The 20,328-nt window shown below is 44.2% G+C and overlaps 3 protein-coding genes across 3 annotated transcripts in view; all 3 read left to right on the top strand.

Annotated features, from left to right (window-relative positions):
* Positions 1–18: 18 nt before the first annotated feature.
* Positions 19–805, top strand: LOC128713297 (uncharacterized). Its single transcript, XM_053808157.1, has 4 exons — positions 19–127; positions 206–351; positions 422–715; positions 791–805. The coding sequence occupies exons 1-4, from the start codon at positions 19–21 to the stop codon at positions 803–805; spliced, it is 564 nt and encodes a 187-aa protein (XP_053664132.1).
* A 2,524-nt stretch (positions 806–3,329) lies between these two features.
* Positions 3,330–20,328, top strand: part of LOC128715469 (potassium voltage-gated channel subfamily H member 7) — a 23,282-nt gene continuing 6,283 nt past the window's right edge. The window contains exons 1-12 of the mRNA XM_053810372.1: positions 3,330–3,405; positions 3,539–3,769; positions 7,365–7,502; positions 7,569–7,722; positions 7,801–7,954; positions 8,051–8,153; positions 8,946–9,050; positions 11,702–11,811; positions 11,944–12,012; positions 13,683–14,810; positions 18,395–18,638; positions 18,709–18,890. Coding sequence (XP_053666347.1) covers positions 3,330–3,405; positions 3,539–3,769; positions 7,365–7,502; positions 7,569–7,722; positions 7,801–7,954; positions 8,051–8,153; positions 8,946–9,050; positions 11,702–11,811; positions 11,944–12,012; positions 13,683–14,810; positions 18,395–18,638; positions 18,709–18,890 — 2,694 coding nt within the window. The remainder of the gene's footprint in view (positions 3,406–3,538; positions 3,770–7,364; positions 7,503–7,568; positions 7,723–7,800; positions 7,955–8,050; positions 8,154–8,945; positions 9,051–11,701; positions 11,812–11,943; positions 12,013–13,682; positions 14,811–18,394; positions 18,639–18,708; positions 18,891–20,328) is intronic.
* On the top strand, positions 4,924–6,861 carry LOC128715470 (mucolipin-3-like). Its single transcript, XM_053810373.1, has one exon. It carries the CDS (start codon positions 4,924–4,926, stop codon positions 6,859–6,861), a length of 1,938 nt encoding a protein of 645 aa, XP_053666348.1.

The raw sequence follows: 20,328 nt of genomic DNA, 5'->3' as shown, positions 1-20,328 counted from the left end.
TAGTGAAAGCAAATAAACATGTCTTCCGTGAACGATCTAAAAAAGTCGCCCCGCGAAGCGAAAGTGCTGCTGCGAAGTACTTCCTTCCAAAAGCTGTGTTCCATACCGTACAGCTTCAAAATCGAAGGTAAGTTCATGGTACACCCGGTTTGGGGACAGAAAACTGATAAAAATTTAATGTATTTTATTTCCGGCCACGAATCAGCAATTCAATCGTATAAAGAACACATCAAAACGGTGATAAAGCTCCTGAAGATTGCAACCCGAGTATATGTCATTTCGGTTTATTTCAAATTTATAACCACCATCCTGCTCAACGGATTCTTCTTTAAGCTGTGCAACCAACTAAAGGTAGTATGAATATAGTTTTAAATTACAACTTTTGTATTAAATTTAAACATTTTTTTCCTTTACTCCGTAGGGAAAGTACATAACGGCACGCGATGTTTTGGAATCAGCAAGATCATCACCTTTCAACTCAAGCTACCAACACAGCAAAGGCCATGATGTTTCACAATCGCGTAGACCAACTGTATCAAATTCCCTTTTGCATTACAAAACTTTGGTCCAAACAATTCTAGCGTACATCTGCATCGTGTACATTGTGCTGCAAACAATTTCTTTACTGACAACGCTTTGGTGGTCTTCGAACATTCCGTTTGGTCTCGTGTTTCTCATGCTGGATTTGAGCTACATGGGATTCATTATGCTTAAGGTGAGATGGATCCCCGCAAAAACAAGCTCAAAACCATAGCCATATCCTAATTCTTACATATTACATGCTTCACAGATTGCATTGAACTGACCATATCAGGACATTTCGTGGGGCATTACTAGCAAAACCCGGAGGGACACTGTCAAACTCACACCATTTCGTACGACAAAGCTACGGACGGTACGGTTGTCAGATGGTTACATTTTCACCTACACCAACAAGAAGGCACACCGAATCGGCCCATCTACCCACAATGGTAGTAAAAATGTAAAAGCGACGAATGGAAAATCTGAGTAAATAAAACGCTTATATCCAACGCAGAACAGAACACCTTTGCACACCTTTTTGCTGGCCCTAAGCTGGACTTTCTCACTGCGATGCTTTTTCTCTCTTGGTTTCTACAATCAAAACAAATGTACTTTCTCTCAGCAGAGCTTTTGTAGGGGTTTTCCACAGTTTCCAAAACCAACCAATCCTGCCAAATGCAGCAGTGATATCAGTGATATCCATATCATGATGATAATACAGATGAAGAATATGAATTGTACATACCATAATCATTTTTTTATCGAATTCGACGAATTGACTGATCAGGCGATCATGAAGTTATCAGTGGGAAATGAAAATGAAAATGGATAAAACAAAAATTGCTTAACCATTATGTACTGTAAACGCATTATCAATAAACGCTCCAGGCTATTATTTGCATCGGCCAAGTATCTCAAGACTTGGAAAACCTTTTTCCACTATGCAACCATTGCGTTCAGGGAAAACCCTGCACATGGGTGACGTTTCCGAAGCCGCATTTAAATATTTTATTTTCAGTTAGTTTATGCAGACATTTCGGCGAAGTTACACGCGTCCGTGTAGTGTGATAGTGTCCACAGCGTGTCCTTCCCGACCGTGAGCCTTGCGCCTCCTACAGTGGAACACACGCTTCGATTTCGTGATACATTTTTACATTTCCTAAAGGCTTAGTGATCGCTTTATCGTAGGGTAGAGAGAACGTGTGCGGTGCGCTCAGTCCGATATCCGATGTTCATATAGTGATATATAGTGGTATACATTAACACAAAGCATCACAAATTTATGCTACACCGCGTACAAACATTTATCGAATCTTTACCCATACAGCATATATGCGCAAATTGCCGGCAACCTAATGTCCGTACATTATCCTTGGAGGTGGTGAACCGTTCCGTTCATCGCTCTGTTGGGAAATATCGCAGCAATCCGTGCTTTTCGTGAGCTTTTGCAGCTTTAAAATCTTATGCTGCGTTATGAACACATACTCTGCATAGCAGTGAGGACGTGCAGTGCAGATTAATGGCACGTCTGACCCAGGCCAGGAATATCGATGACGTCACGAACATAGTGAGAACATTAAAATATCGCAACGGACGTGCTTGTACAATAGTTTAATGAAACACCAAACGATGCTAATGTCCTTTTCCTTGCTCAGTTTTTATATGTCCATGGAAAGAAATGAGTGAAAAGTGTCGCAAGTCTACCTCCAGGAAAGAGGGAGCCGTTTTAGACCTTTTTTGTTTTGCTATGGCAAAGCTGGAAAACTGCTATCACAGAAGTGCGCAAAAGCGTATAGTGTCACCATTCCCTAAAAATGAAGTAAGGCATCGGAATAGTTATCAACACAAAGCGTGTTATGGACATCTGCAGTGCTTACTACATGAAGTATATAAGAAATTATGTATTCCGTTCGTGAGAGCGTGAATGAACGTAAAACGCAGGCCATGAAAATGATACCTGGGCATAGAGACTAGAGCAAAGTTGGCTACGTTACCGTGTATACACAGCGTGCCATGCGGCTCCATTTCGCCTTTTTTTCTTTCTTCACGTCGCAGGGAGGGAGAACATTTCTAGAAAAGGATACTTTGTACGGCATTAGCAAGGGAAGCAGTGTTTATTGACGGTGTGCAAATGTGGTTGTCCTATTTTTCTATTTTTCCCTCCGCATTCGCCCATGCAAATAATGACTGGGAACCCGCACAGGGCGGGCCAGTGGAAAGCGTTTGTTTGTTATTTGTATACATTGATGTGCTATTTTGTTGCATTTTGCCATTCACTGGTTCTATTTATCCGCTTCTACACCATTATTGTCATGCAATTTGCTTACATCGCTTGGATAAGTTTAAGTTTTCCTTTGTTGTTGTTTATTAGCAGCCACTCAAACACACCCTACCAAATCCGCCCATTTTGAAAACTAAATGCGTTAAACTAACCCTACCCTACCGGAGGGTACAAGGAGGTGTGGATTATTAAAATCAATAAAATAAAAATAAAAGCATGATTCCCACTTGAAGGATAGTTATTTGCATACTCGAGTGTAAGACAACCTTCTGCGCTAGGAAAAGGGCTACTTTCCAAAGTGCTTCACAAGATGTTAGAATCGGTAATTTGGATCTGTGTTTAGTCTACCAGTGTAGTAATCAGTACCAAACTCTTCCTGCATTACAGTCCGGCAATGTGAAATGTACAGTATAAGTGAATGAGAATCGTAGTAAATTTAATGAATGTGATCAGTATAATATTCATCGTATTGAAAAAATCGATTGTTTTAATAAGCCTAGCAAACAACCCGTATTATTAATGCACAATGCCTGTACGCAGAGGACATGTCGCTCCCAAAACAACGCTTATCGAGACAATTATTCGCAAATTTGATACTCACAGTAAGTAGGACGGATTCAAAGGATTTGTCTTATCGCATGACGAGCCAAGTTCAAGTTTGCATTGAAGATTATCAACTACCGGGATCAGCCTAGAGGTTTGACTTGTGCCATTACTTTTCCTTGCCAATTGCAGATCGAAGTTTTTTAGTAGCAAACGCACAACCAGAATCATGCCACATCATCTTCTGTTCGGATGGATTCTGCAAAATGACGGGGTTTACCAGGGCGGAGGTAATGCAACGATCGGCATGCACCGACTTTCTGCAAGGCCAAATGACCTCGGTCGGTGTGATGGAATCTATAAGGGAGGCGCTACGAAAAGGCGAAGAAAAACATTTTGAAATTCTTTACTACAGAAAGGACGGTAAGTTCAGACCATAACAAATTATGCCTAAATGATCGGTAATCATTTGATCAGCATCGCAAAAAAATGCAAAGTTCGTTTAAAGGAAAAGTATTCTAACTCTTGACGAGCCTTTCCATGGTCTCAAAAGATAAATGCAGGTATCATATACGTGCCACCCGTGACTGGTCCGTTGTAAGGATTACTTGCGGATCAGATCAAGCCACTTGGAGGGATCAATTGGACTTTCCCAACACCTCTTTACCTTGTATATGGGTGCTATTCAGCTTTAAGTCACGCTTTTGTCTACTTATAGTCAAGGAATAGCTTGTGTTACTTTTACTTCAGTTTACGATATATTGGACGGATGATTAAAAATCAGTAACAGTAACATACATATCAAACAAAGTTTTGTTGCATGTCGTATTTGTCTTAAATCCTGATCGGCTTCCGTTGCTCGGTTCTGAAGAGAACGAAGTCCGAAAACTTCAAGTTCCTATAAGCAATACAATCACCATGTAATCCTCTTGGATTTATTGTAGTTGCAAGGTTTGTTTCATAGTTTTCATAGAGTTCTTGGTATTTTTCGTTCAATACCTGCTAGAACACTGTAGAACCGAATGATAGCAAAGCGCCCTTCCAACAAAGGTATGCTATTTTTCTTCATACTTAGTAAAAGGTTGGAAACCTATTTCCAACAACTATTATTTGCAATAAATATGATTTATTGGTACAATTTGAGCTCCCAAAGCTGACGACCGATATATTCAATATTCTGCTTACGTTGGGCATTTTTTCTGTCCTGCCCTTTGGCACAGTGTAGACGCACCCTAAGCTATGGCAAATGTCATTTGATACTTCCTCGCTCGTGGTCACACGAAAGCCCAGTGTGCGCGTCAACACAATAAATGGATGTGCAAGTAAAAATCTTTGTTTCGATGAAAATTTATATTGATTAGTGCAATATTCAGAACAGTTCATCGTCCTTCAGCGCAGAGGGATAAAAATATCGGTAGTTTGAAAATTTCATCTGCATTGGAGTTCCTGTTAGTGAGGAAGAGAATCTAGCTGCACAGATGACAGTGCGCCGTCACAGTTGTTTATTTTTCATCAGCACAACACTGATAAGCGAGAACAAAAAAAACGTCGTACAACGCGTGATCTAGAGCGCTGCAATGAGTAGTGTTTACTCATCATCCACTATCTCGAACTGTGACCAAGAAGAAAGTGGTGTATCCAGAGATAGCGGGATTAACCGAGTGCAAAACGTCGTACAAATCGATGATACTATGAGGCCCATCCGGCCGAACGTTTCACGCCAGAGAAGCAGCACCAACAGTGATATGGCGGTGGAAACAAAGGAACCAACCGACGAAGAAGGTATCGTAGAGTCGCCCATCCTTCAAGACGCCCGCATGAACGAGATGGAGGAACGGCTCAGACGGAAGCTGCAGTTTTTCTTCATGAATCCTATCGAGAAATGGGAAGCCAAGAGACGCTTCCCGTACAAGTTTGTGGTACAAGTTATTAAAATAGTTCTCGTCACGTTGCAACTCTGCCTCTTCGCACATTCCCGATACACGCACGTGAACTATACGTGGGATAATACGGTCACCTTTTCGCATCTCTTCCTGCGCGGCTGGGACATCACGATGGAGGTCAACAACTATCCGCCCGAGACGGGCCCGCTCTCGGTGTACATGATCGATGAGTTCTTCAAAACGATTGACTATGCAGCGGCGGGATACGCTAATCTGCCGCAGGCGATCGGGCCCTATTCCTATCCAACCGAGGACAACACGATGGCACCCATGAGGCTGTGTCTGTACCGATACAAGGACGGTACGATCTTTGGATTTAACGAAAGCTATGTGTTCAACCCCGAAATTGACTCGCTGTGCGTGGACCTATATCAGAACGTTACCGTCAATGGTAGCCAAGCTTATCTGCACGATAAGGACATTCACATAAACTTTTCCGCCTTGGTCAAAGCGGAACTTACGTTTGCAATCAAAACGGTCAACTTTAAGGCGGCCGGTCCGATAACGGCGCCGGATTGTTATCGGTTCGACTTGCTGATCCTGTTCAACAACCAGGACCACGACGGCCAAATGGTACTGCGGCTCGAAGCAGAACCCACTCGGCTCGTATGCCACGGTGATGTGGAGTTTATCAAAAACTCCCAGATAGACGACGCACTGCGCAGCTTGTTAAACATCCTGGTGATAGTGATCTGTCTTCTGTCGTTTGCCCTCTGTGCGAGGGCCATTTTCCGTGCTCAGATTCTACGCCTGACAACGTGCGACTTCTTTAAACAAGCCTACGGAAAGGACCTTAGCTGTGAAGGCAAATGGGAGTTCGTGAACATGTGGTACATTATGATCGTGTTCAACGATATACTGCTCATCATCGGATCGGCCCTGAAGGAACAGATCGAGCGGAAACACTTCATTGCAGACGATTGGAACGTGTGTTCGCTGCTGCTTGGCGTGGGAAATTCGCTCGTCTGGTTCGGTGTCTTGCGTTATCTCGGATTTTTCAAAACGTACAACGTGGTCATACTGACTCTGAAGAAAGCAGCCCCAAAAATTAGTCGCTTTCTGCTCTGCGCACTATTGATCTACGCCGGATTCACCTTCTGCGGCTGGTTGGTACTTGGACCGTATCACATCAAGTTCCGTTCGCTTTCCACCACCTCGGAGTGTCTGTTCGCACTCATCAATGGTGACGACATGTTCGCTACCTTCTCAATCATGTCGGAGAAGTCATTAATGCTGTGGTGGTTTTGCCGCATCTACCTGTACTCGTTTACCAGCCTTTACATCTACGTGGTACTATCGCTGTTCATTTCCGTCATTATGGATGCGTACGATACGATCAAGAAGTATTACAAGGATGGTTTCCCACAGTCCGATCTACGGCTCTTTGTCGGACCAATCAGCCCCAACGATTTCTCCAGCGGTGTGTTCAGAGAGCACGAAGAGTTCGATACGGAAAATATGTCGTTCACGGACGTGGTCAAGCGTTTATTCTGTTTTTCGACCATGAGCGCCGGGCCAACCGGTTACACATCGTTACTACCAAAGGCTTCATCTAGCTACGTAAACAATTAGCCAATTCCACTTCTTCGCAGTATCTCGTTATCCATTAATTTGTTATGTGCTTTGCAATAAATTTTACAAAACCATACAAATTCGACTTGTGTTACGTTCAACTGAAAGAAAGTGATTGAAGCACAAGTGTAAATTGTAGCACGAGAAGATGCATTCAAAAGTACCATGGTTGGCGCATGTTTGAAAGACAGCTAAATTCTTGATTCCTCTCTCGATTTTCGCATGAGTGTTGCTATGTATCCCACACATATATTTACACGTTCTTACATAGTTCTTTCTTGGTAAATGATCTGTGATGTGTGATTGGAATGTTGAATTTAGACTAACTTCCGTAGGAGAAACTGAAACCCTTAAGATCTATCCTTTTTGCCATTGCATACATTAGACCCGTACTTTTGCTCTGTAAAACAATGTAAGGCATGGCGCGCAAAATGTCACACTTCCATCCACAACGAGTTGAAACGATGATTAAACATTCTACTTTTATTTCCCCCGCAATACAGGTTCCAAATTTCTTTGCTCGGAAGTGATCGCCCCAATCCGCTCGGAAGTTGATGACATCTCACTGTTCATAATAAACTTCGAGGATCTATCTAATCCCTCAAATCCTGAACCGATCGAACAAGTAAAGTTAAGTAAATGTGAGTGTATTGTGAGTGATCGTTTTTTCTGCAACAAACTATTAACGTTCCACATAACTGTTGCAGTTGATAAGGCGAGAGCGAGTTTTCGACAATCATTTAGAATTGGACATATAGCCCTTCGGGATCGAGGTTTACGCTTGGCGGGATACTTAACGCCTCCCTCCGATGCGACCCAAGATGAAGACGAAATCATTGCACCGAAGCATACAATCGAGAGGTATTATGTCGTTCAAATGTCTAGGGACACCACCACATGAGCCAAACTAATACAATTTGCTTTCCAATTTTGTAGTAGTCCCGCCAACAAGAGTACAGTCCTCAAGGTGGAAGCCAACATTTGGGCACCGATGTCAACACCTGCCCTGACAAGAACGAAGGAACTGGACTGTCTTCCACGCGATATCGATACACTCAGTGGACCAGGCGAGATCGTAATCACGGCACCCAATGTAGGCTCTATACATACATACTTCAGCGCATATTGGAGTTCAACGTTTTTCAATGGGCCGTTTTTCGGTTATTTCACAACCCCCGCTATTTTTCAGACCACGCAACACATGCGAGTGGACAGCAAGGAACAAAGTTCGAAGGACATGAAACCAGAATTTGTGCAAACTAAGAGCTTAGATTTTGAATCGCAATTAAAACGTAAGTGCGTTTCACTAAGATAGAGATGGGCCCTTCATTTTTCTGTTTCATTTGATCCTTTACTCGCTTACTCTCTTTCTCGCTGTCCCATTATCATGCGCTCTCCGTCTTTCTTTCTTTACCTTATTCCTTTTTCCGTTTTTTCTTTCAAAATTCGTCCTTTTCTACGCAGAACAATTTGTTTGATGGTCATTTTTACGAATTCCTGAAGTCTTTGGAGATTGTTTTGTTATCCACTTCTGTTCGTTGCGCTATTGCTTAGTATTGCGAAATTGTTAGGCATTGTTTTTGAACAATGAAACCGTAACTTTGGGGCCATTTTGTACTGTTTTAATGACATACTTGCGATGATGTATTTATTACCCACAGTTACGATAACAGTTTTACCTACTGGCTGGCTGCTTGTTACGATTCTTGGTAGCGATATGTTGTAAAATCATGTATTATTATCTTTGTTTTTTTACGTGTCATTAATTGAATACTTCGATTGTGCGCTTTTGCCGCTTCTTCTACAACCAGTCCACAATCGTGTCTCATTCATCCCCAGAGGAATATACGTGCAATGAACTGTCCCATCTGTAGGACTTATGGTATGATTTCATTTGGTTTTTGTTCACTTTATTTTAACTCCCTAACGCCTCTCTGTTATACAGTGATAAGATGGAGGTGTAGAGGGCTATTTCCCGTTATTTATTTATTTATTTATTTGTTTTTTTGGTTACCAACGGACATGTCGCTGCTACTTGCGGATGTTGCTTTTCATATAACTTAACGTTTTCGGTTACTTTATAGATGTGGAAAGCGCGAAACTAATTCGCTGTTACGAAAACACACATTCCCAAACAAGCCGTGGATTCGTAGAAAAACGTGCCCATACGGTAGATGATTTCATGAGAGGTAAACTTCCGTTTGTTTTCCGTTTTCTTCCTGTACGAACACTCCTGCAAAACATTACTTCGGTAAAACAAAAGAACATAGTAACGAAGTAAAAACCATCATTTTCGACACTTTTACCAAAACTGTTCCCAAAACTCTGCAGCTCTGGCACACCATACCATATAATATGCTCGAAAGCTGCGCTATAAGAGATGATTACTTTAACCCGACTGCCAATGCAACACCTCTTCAGCCGCGTACTTTTTTCTCCAGCAGTTGCTTGTAGGCATTATCAATACGATTTCATCTACCAGTGAGCTGTGGCCAGCCGTCTGGGCTGGCCTGATCACAGTTTCACAGTTGTCTCTGCTTATGCTTATTATAGGTATATGCACCTTCTTCTAAGCCTATTACTTAAAGACTAATCCCGACCCGAAGTTGTCGGTGCGAAGATCGCGCCAGGACCTTTGGTGATCGGGAGTTGCTTTTCGCGACAGTAATAAAGCAAACAAATGCAACAAAGCAAGAGCATCTTTTGCATCTTTCACTATCAAAATAATGGGTTTTTTTTACCAACACTGTTGCGATGTACAGCACACACATATAATTTAGATTCCATAATGGGGGCTGTTAGATATTCTGCATTCCGCTCTTCTCTCTCTCTCTCTTTCTCTCTACCTCTATCTACCTCACTGTTTCCTTCTCTTTGTCGCTCTTCCTCTCTCGCTCTATTTATGCTTTTATTTAAAAAAAAAACAAACTCATGTGTCCTGCCCATCCCTAGCTGCTATCTAGTTGAAAGGTGTTACATCATTACAGCCGCCGATTAGCTACTTTGCTATCAGTTTTGCATTCTTATCTCGCATTGTTCACGTGTTTTGTAGATATATCAATAATATGAACCAACCAATATGAACACTTCCCTATTTATGCAAAACTTACATACATCCATTATCCAAAAACCATCGTCGCGCTCGTGTATAATAACCTTTACATACAGCCTCCGCCTTATTGTACCACACACACACACACACATTAAAAGACTGCATGTGTCATGTTTTGCTAATATCATGGTAGAAAGTATCCCCAGCCCACACACAAACACACCGATTCACCGTATTTTGTTCAATATCTTAATCATCATCGGTTCTTTTTTAACTTGCAAAACTTGTTTATGCTGAACCACAAACTCTGCCATTTTTTTCAGCTGCAAAACCAATTAAAAAAAGAAAAGAAAAAAAACCACACATATACTATTTGTAAAATGCTTCATATGGAGGGTATATTTGCTATTGTTGAAAATTTTCATTATTTTAGTTTGCTGGCTGAAACTGTATAATATTCAATCACAAGAATCAACCTTTTTTTAATTGTTGCCGAAACATTCGCCATCCCTGCGAGGTGAGTAACAGTTCTGATCAACATATTTATGTTTATGCCTGTGTCCTTCAAACCCGCTCCCCTCGCCAAACAAAACAAACAACAACAAAAACACACACGTGTTTTTTCCTACCTCCGTAAGATGATTGAGCGTTCTCCCTCTCCCTCTGTGCGTTCTTTTTGTTTCCTACCTACCAAAAACAAAAGACCGCCCCCTACGTTTGATTTCTTTTTACCTTTTACCGTTTCGTTCCGTTCCGTTTCAGTCGTCCGGCTTTAAGTGTTTTATTTTTGTGTTTTTCTTCCATAGTTTTCCTTTTCTCTCTGTATGTCTGTCTCTCTCTCTCTCGTTCTCTTTTTCCCTGTTTTCTTTGTTTCTATTTCCTTTTTGCTTTGTGTGATTACTTATGTGATGGAAATGCGTCTTACTAGCATCTGCAACAAAGTATGTTTATCTCTGTTTGTTCGATCGTCCTGTAGCAGCATCCTGTGCATCCTGTGTCGCGATGCTGCACGTGAAGCATAATCGTTTTGCTAGATTCTTTATGTGCTCAGGAGGAAGAGAAAGCTAAAAAAAAGAAAAACAGATCCTTATTTGAGCAAACGCACTTGAACGATCGAACTAGTTCTCTGCAACTCATTGGCTAATGTTGCAATGTACAAATGTAAAATGTAACATGTAAATTGTTTTGTATCGCTGTTTTGCACCAAACACAATTCGCTTTGCTTGCCCAACGAATGCTCTCGCCTTGGCCACCACCTGTTGTCCTGGACGTCGTCGAGATCATAAAACTCATAATAGGAAACGCAACACTGCTAACGCATTACACATTGCAATTCGCACACATTGCATGCGTATGATGAGAGAACCATTGCTATTTAGCCATTTCGTTTTTAGTGGAAGCTTTACGAGTGTTATACGAGTGTTTTGTAGCGAGACATTGTTTTGTTTTATTGCACAGACGTCCCGGTTTGTTCGTTCTAGTTAGCTATGTGGTTATGCTGCATTGTTGTTACCACAACCCACTCCGCGCCGGTGTAGTAGTGTACAAATGGATGTAATACAAAGCTCATTAAATCTTTCTTCGATAGCATTACTGCCTTCCACATGTTCAACCACCCTCCCTCCAAAAACCCAATCTGTCGATAACCTCAAGCCATACAACAACTAATCGAACTCTGTGTACGCTCTCTGTCTCTCTCCCTCCGTGTCTGTGTGTTCTGTGTGATCCTCCAACCCGCAGGTCCGGTAAATCATAATGCAAGATTGTACTTCCCTTACGTCTCATCAGAAAGCGACCTGCAGCGATACAAAGCGGTCCCTGTGAAACAGGCTGCGGCTCAAGATGCGAGGACCAGTTCATCACTTTCAAACGTGCCTTCAGACTCGCTCAAAGCTAAGGTAAGTTCGCGGCAAATTCGCTGCCAAAAAAAAACACCCCCCTAAAGTTGGGCCTTTTGGCCGGGGACAGTTGTCGCTTTCTATGTTTCCTTTTTTCCATATTCACTCCTTCAAATTATTTATAAAATGCAGGACAATGGCTCTGGCAAATATTTCCAAGGTACAAGGCAGACCATTAACATGGGGGAGAAAGTGGCACAGGTAAGAGGAGGACACCACCGCCTGGAATATTGTGTCGCAGCGCGCGCGTGTCGAAAAACAGAATTTGTTTTGCGCTGTTGCATGTGCTCCGCGTACACTGGCTGAGGCTTTGCGAGCTTGCGTTGCATTGATGGAAGGAATGGAGGGCTAACCCATGATCTGCTAGAGATTGCTACAACTGCCCTCCAATAAGGCCTACACCTGCTTCAATGCTGCTATAACACACACTCTCTTGTACCATATTTCACTGTTAGCGGTTTACTTGCACAGGGCTGGTGTTATTATGTGAAATCGTTACTAAGCAGTCAACATCGTGTAACATAAAGTACCGAGAGCACAAAATGAAACATTCCGAGCGAGAGTACGAGCAACATTCCTACTGAGCAAAAAAAAAACAAACCCTTTCCAGCAAAGCCAACTACCTAACGGATGGCCGGAAATAGGAAAGCATTCTCTAGCCACTCATTTCTATCCACGGGGCACACCTGTTATGCTCTCCGCTCACATTCGTGTTGCTCTGTACTGGCCCCACGCGACAACCAGCCCCCCCCCCCCCCCCCCCCCCCCCGGACGTTCCTTTTCACTCTACGCACACACCGCAAACGCCCAACGGTAGGTAGCTTTGCATGTCTGCGTGCTCTCGTCTTAGTACAACGGTTGCACTGTAGGTGGTCAATCGCCCCCAATTTCACCCAATTTGCTAGCTGTGTCTGTGTGTGTGTGTCCCGGTGTGTCCGGATGTGTTTGTGCGTTTCCGAAAGGATACTCCAGATGGAACTCCCCAGCACGTCACGTCGCGCGAGAAGACGCTGTGTGCATCTCTGTTGAGCGCGCGGCGCCCGCTGAGAGAAATGAAAGCGGTCCGTATTTCTTCGGAACGAACGAATCCATTTCCATCACACTATCTCACGGTATACACCACCACCCCCAAAAATCCTTTTCTCACCCTTCCCACGGCCACGCGCAAAAGGTAGGTGTGTGTGGGTGTGGAAGGCAACGAATATCTTTGACTCCCTCTTGGAAAGCCAAGTGTAAAAAGGACTATTCCCGACAGCACCAGCCACTAGTGGAAGTTAGGCGTTCGGAACGTTTGGTATCGGTTCGGTTCGGTCCGTATCGCAGTACCGTCCCGTGCGCCACTCTCGGTAAACCCGCCTGTATTTGGCCGCAGAGCGACCCGGTGGTGTATTGAATGGCAGGAGCAGTTTGCAAGTAGTGGATAGTTTCGGCCCCGTGCAGAAGGGGCATTTGGTTTCCCCCGTACGCATATTTCCCAGCGAAGGTGTCGTGTGTGTGGCCGGGCTAGTTTTGCGAGTTCTCATATCGAAAAACATAATTATATAATGTGGTGGCCTATCGGTATCTAGTTTCTGTTCCAAGAAGCAACACCGAAGTTGTGCTCCACTGTTATGCTCAACGATCCCCGCCGTAGCGAGCATTTAGTAGAGTGGCAATAGTGAAAGGGAAGCATATTGGTCTTCGTTCGTCCCAGGGATTATCATACGTGGTGAAGTGATTGTATGTGGTGTAGGTGTAGCCTATCAACGCCTCCTGGCATACGCCTTGTCCCGATATACGTGCTGTGAGCATTGTACATTACCGTGTACCGTCCACCATGCAAGTAGCGCCCGTGCTGATGTGTACTCCGAATTGCGGTTGTTGCATTGCAGGAAGCTTCATCATGTCCTGCTGAAAAGCGCAACACAACCAGCGCCACAGAACTGGCACCAAGGGCGCGCAGTTGGGCACCATCGTTGGAGTGCACGGTAAACTATGTTCGCAACACCATGTCCGAGGCAAGTTTGCGGGCAAATTCGTGCGTTGAGCTGTCGGAAATCCGCAAACTGGACAGTTTGCTGAGGCAGTGCGAAACGCTCAGTTACGATGATCTGTCCTCGGGCAGCAATGGCGAGCGAGAGCTAGAGGACTACATGGAGCAGCGCAAGCACATCCGAAGGCGCCGCAATTCCTCCGGGAACTGTATCTTCACACCACCGATCAGCAAGTCCACGTTGTCGATGCTGTCCAGCCTAAACTTTCTGAACGGTGCGCGTAAAATCATGGGCGCTATGAACAGACCGGGAGGCATGAAAACTGGCACGATTGTGGACCACCCGGACGACTGCTCGCTGCTGTCGCAGAAGTCTTTCACCACCAAAAGCTGTTCAAATCTGCCGAAGGGACTGGGCTTTACGCCAGCCGGTGGCGGCACCGAGCCAGTCGGCAGGTCGCTCCAGCACCAGCAGCAGGTGGACAACTTGCACAGCCTGTCCGAGACTATCCTTTCTAACATACGCAAGGCTGCCCATGCAGTGCAGATGCAGAAGCCAAGCAATCGAGAAACTTGCCGATGTGCAGGTGGCCCAAACCCAAACAAACTCCCGCCGAGCACAACGCTGCAACTTCCGGCAAGCATTCTAGCAGCGGAGGAGCTCTGTGGCGATGATGCGAAAATGATGCACCGCAAGAATCAATGTTGTCTTGCCCCGGATGAGGATAATCGGATAGTGAACATAATCGAAACGCCCAACATTGTGCCGATATCGATGAAGAGCCTCAACAGTGCCCTGTCGGATCGGCTGTGCTACGCCAGCAAGGCGCAAAAATCCTTCGACAACAAGTCGGATAAATCGATGCTTTCCCAGGCGAACAGCGTCAAGTCGCGATCAAAGTTCTCACCATTGTCGCGCAAGGTTTCACATAAAACCAACAGCTTCGACACGGAACCGGCCGAGGGTGCGAAAGAGTCGCTGCTCGGGCACAAGTTTGAGAAAATACTTCCCGAACCGGTGGAAACAGTAAGTTCCAATGCGCTGGGTTTGCGGACCATTGCGTTAGCTCAGTAGACTACTCGGCTAGATGTAGATGTAGTGTCGGTATCGTACACACTGGCAACCGTTTACATGTTAAGTACATATTCGCGCCTAAACCTTGAGCTAGTCTAAGGCAGATGTAGAAAAACACATTGCACCCACTGGAAGCGCGTGTAGTAAGGGGACGCGATCGCAAGGCTTTTCGGTTGCGGTGGTATAATTTGCTAGAATATCATAGACACTTCCAATGCGACTTCGCGTAAAGCTCCGTAAATATTGAAACACACACACACTCCGTCCGTTCCAACAGCACGTTTAGGACAGGTCATAAATAATTCCAACGCAGCTGACTGTGATTCGGTGCGACGTGTGGTGGTGTGTGCCGTGCGCCCATCACCGTGTGGCATAATTATGTTTACGACCCATAATCCCCAGCGGTATCGTAACTGGTTGCATTGATTAATACACACATACCGTCCGCTCGTGAGCAATGGGGCCAGTTGACACATGATGTGATCACTGGACTGCTTCCTCTGACAGCCATGTTCAATTCATTCGACCTCGTGTGCAGCACCACTGCATGGGCATTGCATGCGGCACTCGTTGCAATTCTGGCCAACATCGCATTTGCCAATTGAAAAATGAATAATTTTGAACGTGTGTTCTGTACGTGTCACACCCCCCACCTCACCCGGGTTCTTAGACCACCGCTCGTTCGTCCCAGCGAGAGCATTTTCTTCCCAGTATTCCAACATACCTGTTTTTCTTTCTTTATTACGCTTCCAAATGGTGAATAACAAACGCACATTCGTACAATACACTCGCTCATCCCCTTTAGAAAAGCCCACCCTTGGCTTGTGTTGTGTGTGGCCATACCGTGGCTAGGGTAAACAAATACATAGACACGTGTGCAGCGCAATACCGTCACGTGAGAGGATGTGATATCCTAGAGTGCCGCCGGAGACTGAGCGCCCTTTCGGAAAGGATACACACACACCGTCGCTGCGGGCACACACATCGGAATCGGCGAATCTCGCGCAACCCGAACAAAAAAACGGGGGACGTTTCTTCTCCAAGGCTCGCGCCGATGTTTAGTGGAGAGCGAGAATTGTTACCGTGAGGACGCGAATTTTACAATGTGTGCCGTGTGTCCCGTGTGCCAGTGGCCAGACAATAGCGGCGATGTTAAACAAGCTTAGTTAAAAACCCCTTGTTGCGGTTACTAAAAGCCAGTGCTCGCCAGTATTCGAAGCAATACGCTGCTTAGTATGTGGTGTGGTGAATGTTCTTATGTTTGCGAGTGTAGCCCACAAGCAAGAGTTTGGAGATTGGAGTGGAGGAACAGTGCGGTGGCGGAATCGTCGTAGTAGGAATCCTAATCCGTAGTACACCTCCTATACACAGTACACAATCAAGAACTGGCAAGGACGACGACGAAGACGTTGACCAAGACAAATGACCATAACGGGGCATGGAAATCATAGCCCCCCCCCCCCCCCCCCCCCCCTCCCCCGACTCGCGTGAGTAATTGAGAAATCAATAATCATTCATTCCGATTGCGCTCTCCGAGTGTTGCTTATTGGGAAAGTACACAGGGACACAGATTTTTCTATCGACCAGTCCCACGGTCGTGCCATTCGATATTGAGGTGAAACACACAAAAAATCCCCGCAATAGGGCGCGAGCTCCGTATCGCAGTGCACACACCAACGCAACGGGGAGAAATTTTCACCATTTGCCAGACGCAATCCTAGACGCAAACTAGCGCCAATAAATTGGGTGCGAAGGTGCTATTCGAGTGTATGTGTGTGTGTGTGTGTGTGTGTGGGAAGGATATACGATATGCGGTAGAGTACAATATGTCCGTAGTACACGCTACGTGGCGTGGTGAATAGCTCGCTCTCGCAGCATGAGCACATGCATCAGGTACTACCAACTACGAGCCTGAAAAGAAGGACCTAAGAGGATCGTTGCGACCATTGGCGGTGGCGCAGTGTTTTTAAAGATTTTCCGCGTATTTGTGCGCTGCTAGCACTCCTCACCCTGTTTGCTGAGTTTAATCGATCTGACAAGACACAACAATCCCACGCTTAATGGCCCCCGCCGCTTGACACCACTTGACAACCTTTAGTGGAAGAGTCAACCCGTCTGTTGACACCACGCTAGTTCATGAATGACACGCTGCTAGGGCTTAGGGGAAAATCGAAACAACAAAGAGATTACACACAGCACCCCACCTGGTGGTGGTGCTCGTAGTAGCTGTGTAGCTGTGCGTGTGCGCTTTTGGGGCCGTGTGCTCCTCGTCGCGAAACCCGGCAGCAAACAAGGAAGCATATATGAATAAGGTTTACTCCGAGGAGAGTAAAATCAAACGATCGCTATCATCGTGTGTCATGAAGATGAACCGAGCACACAGCCAGGATCAGACCAATATACCGCTTATAGTGACGACGAACGAAATCGGAGCCAAGCCAAGCTCTTCGACCGCGACCAGTCTAGACTCCGCGTTCAAAACCAAATCCTGCCGAAGTTTCGTGCGTCAATCGAAGCTCAACTATGAGCATCGCAACAAATCTGTACCGCAAAATTTGCAGGTCTGTGTCGAAAGCCCCCCCCCCCCCCCATTTCTAACGTCTTCGAGATCTCCCCTTACAATTAATCTTACAAGCCCTAAAATCCCTTTAACCGACTTGCTATCTATTCCTTTCGCACAACTACACTCACGCACCGAAAAATCAGGCGCAAGAAAAATGGTCCAGTGTTCGGCTCAGTACGGATTCGAAGAAGAATCAAATTAAAATTGAAAACCATATATCCACCCACTCCAATTTGAACCTCAATGGGCTCAGTGGCGACAAAGCCAATTTGGGAAAGGAGGTAATTATATTATTCTGCTCGTGATGTTGATCTTGCTGTGTGATCCCTTCGCTTCCCATACGCTCTTAGCCGCCGCTCTAATAGCAACAAGTTCGCCCCCCGCCTTACCCCTTTTTTTCGGTAAACCATTAAATCGTTTCATGATTCCATTTTCCTTTTTTTAGTACTGTTTTGCTTTTATTCCATTGCCACTGCTTATCTACCCCGAGCACGCAACAGCCACATGGCATTTGACCGCCAAACGTACTTCTCTACACCCCGGGCATGGCCTTTGCTTGTGTCGATCAAAATCGAGCTGAAGTGCTTGTGTTATTGTGCTGTGCTGCTTTAGCATTCTTAACGTTATAATAATACGGTAGAAACACGTTTGATAATGTTTATGTAATTTCACCGATACTACTCCCCACCCACTCGGCAGCCATCCTCCGCGCCGCTAGAAGTAAAGCACAGGATTAAAAATATAAGCGTACACGAGTGTGCGAGTTGGTGCCGCTGCTAGTATAGCATGTGACGATCGCGAGCTTAGTGAAATCGATATTTTAATTGTTCTTGCTGCAAAACACAACCACCGGGCCACCGGGAGAAAGCGGGCACCGGATACTGTCGCAGGATGGAGCAAGCCCCTCGCAATGCCATTAATTATTTCCCGCCTGTGTTGTTCTCTTTCCGGTTTCGATGGCGCTTATTTGCAGGTTCTATCGCTGGGAGCTGACGTCCTGCCGGAGTACAAACTGCAGAGTCCGCGTGTTCACAAATGGACAATACTGCACTACTCACCATTCAAAGCGGTCTGGGATTGGATAATCCTGTTGTTAGTTATGTACACAGCAATATTTACACCGTACGTGGCCGCATTTCTGCTCAGCGAGCCGGACTATAATCAGCGAAAGAATCGAAAATATGCCGATGATCCAATTGTGATAATTGATTTAATAGGTAAACCATCACCAAAATCACCCTTCGCGTCATCTTTGTGATCACTTATCTCCCTCTCCCTTTTTTACAGTTGATGTAACCTTCGTTGTTGATATACTGATAAACTTTCGCACTACGTTCGTGAACGGGCAGGACGAGGTAGTATCCCATCCGGGCAGGATCGCCGTTCATTATTTGAGCGGATGGTTTTTGATAGATCTGGTAGCAGCCATACCATTCGATCTGCTGCTGGTGGGAAGTGACACGGACGAGGTAAATTATTTGTGTCTTTTTCTAAAGAATGTAAAACATAATACCAACAACTTCTCACTTTTGTATATTTCATAAGATACGGTACGCATATTTACAGGACCGTATCTCTCAATACAAGGGTCAAACGTCAGTAACCGCCGATGAGTTGCGATAAAAATATTATAAATATTTCCTATCAGACATCGCATAACAAGCCAATTTGCTTTTCGCCAAAGTCTCTATTGATGGTTGGTTTTAGAAGAAATAATGCTTGTTAAACATTCCCAAAGCTAGTCTACGCACAAGCGTGTTAATCCATCCCTGACTTGGATATTAACTTCAACGACAACTTTGCTTAGGGTAGATAGGGCACTTCGTTCTACAGTTTCTTGAATTGCTTACTACGAACCAGAAAGTCGTCAAACAATACACGCCCTGACTGTTTTACTTTGATTTAGTTGCCTTTTCTACATATTTCAAGAAAGTAACAGAAAATCAGTCATTTGAGGTGAAATATATCAAGCCGTAACTTGTCTTACAAAGTTTGCTATGTTATGGACGTTGTTATCTTTGTTTAAAGCTATATTGTATCATTCCTTTGCCCATTCCGTACGATACGTTTTGTCTCATGAGCAAGAATCATTTCATACGTCAAACGTTCTCATATAACTCATCCCTTTAGTTTCCTTTCATCGTGCTTAGGTTTTCATCTCTTCGTGTTTGACCGTGCTGTTATGTACCTTTCTAATATCGTCTGCTCACAACTCCAACGTACCTGGTTAGCAAATTAGCAAAACAAACTGAAGGCACAAAGTACTGTTGAATAGGAAGCAATTAAACGGTTACTCTATCTTACTTTGGCACTAATGTATACAAACTAAGTTCATCAATTCAATCTTGATATTATGATTCATCTCACTGTTTTCTAACACTCTTCTCTTCTGCTATTCTTTTCCTAGTACAGTAGTGTAACTTTGGCATGCAGTTGACATGACACGAAGATGATAAATTTACTAAAGTTATACAAATAGTATGATCATCGATGCATTCCACTCTCAAGACTCGTATTCTATTATTTTGCAAACCATAAGAATAATTGTACTAAAACATGAAAATTCTACATTGTGTCTTGGATTTGTCAATCGAATTGTCTTTGTTTTTGGCTTTATTCTTATTATTTCTTTAAAAAAGTGCCCAATGTTTAAAAAAAAACATGGAAAAACCTCAGAGTTAGTGTTGTCGATCTCGAGCTGAAGGAAAACGATTGTTAAGAAATTCCAAGCTATCTAGAGTGCCTTGGAGACGAATGTGTTTTGGGTGGATTTTCTTGGAAATTATGATCAATGTTGCGTTTCGTTTCATCCCAACACCTATATTCATCAACTGTAGACTAAATTGAATAATTTCTTCATCCCATGCAATTGTTATTTTACTAAATGACGCCAGTTTTTGTATTTTA

Source organism: Anopheles marshallii, chromosome 3, assembly GCF_943734725.1.
Source record: "Anopheles marshallii chromosome 3, idAnoMarsDA_429_01, whole genome shotgun sequence".
NCBI classification, from domain to species: domain Eukaryota; kingdom Metazoa; phylum Arthropoda; class Insecta; order Diptera; family Culicidae; genus Anopheles; species Anopheles marshallii.
Note: the sequence above shows the minus strand (reverse complement) of the source record. Positions and strands in the feature narration are given on the sequence as shown.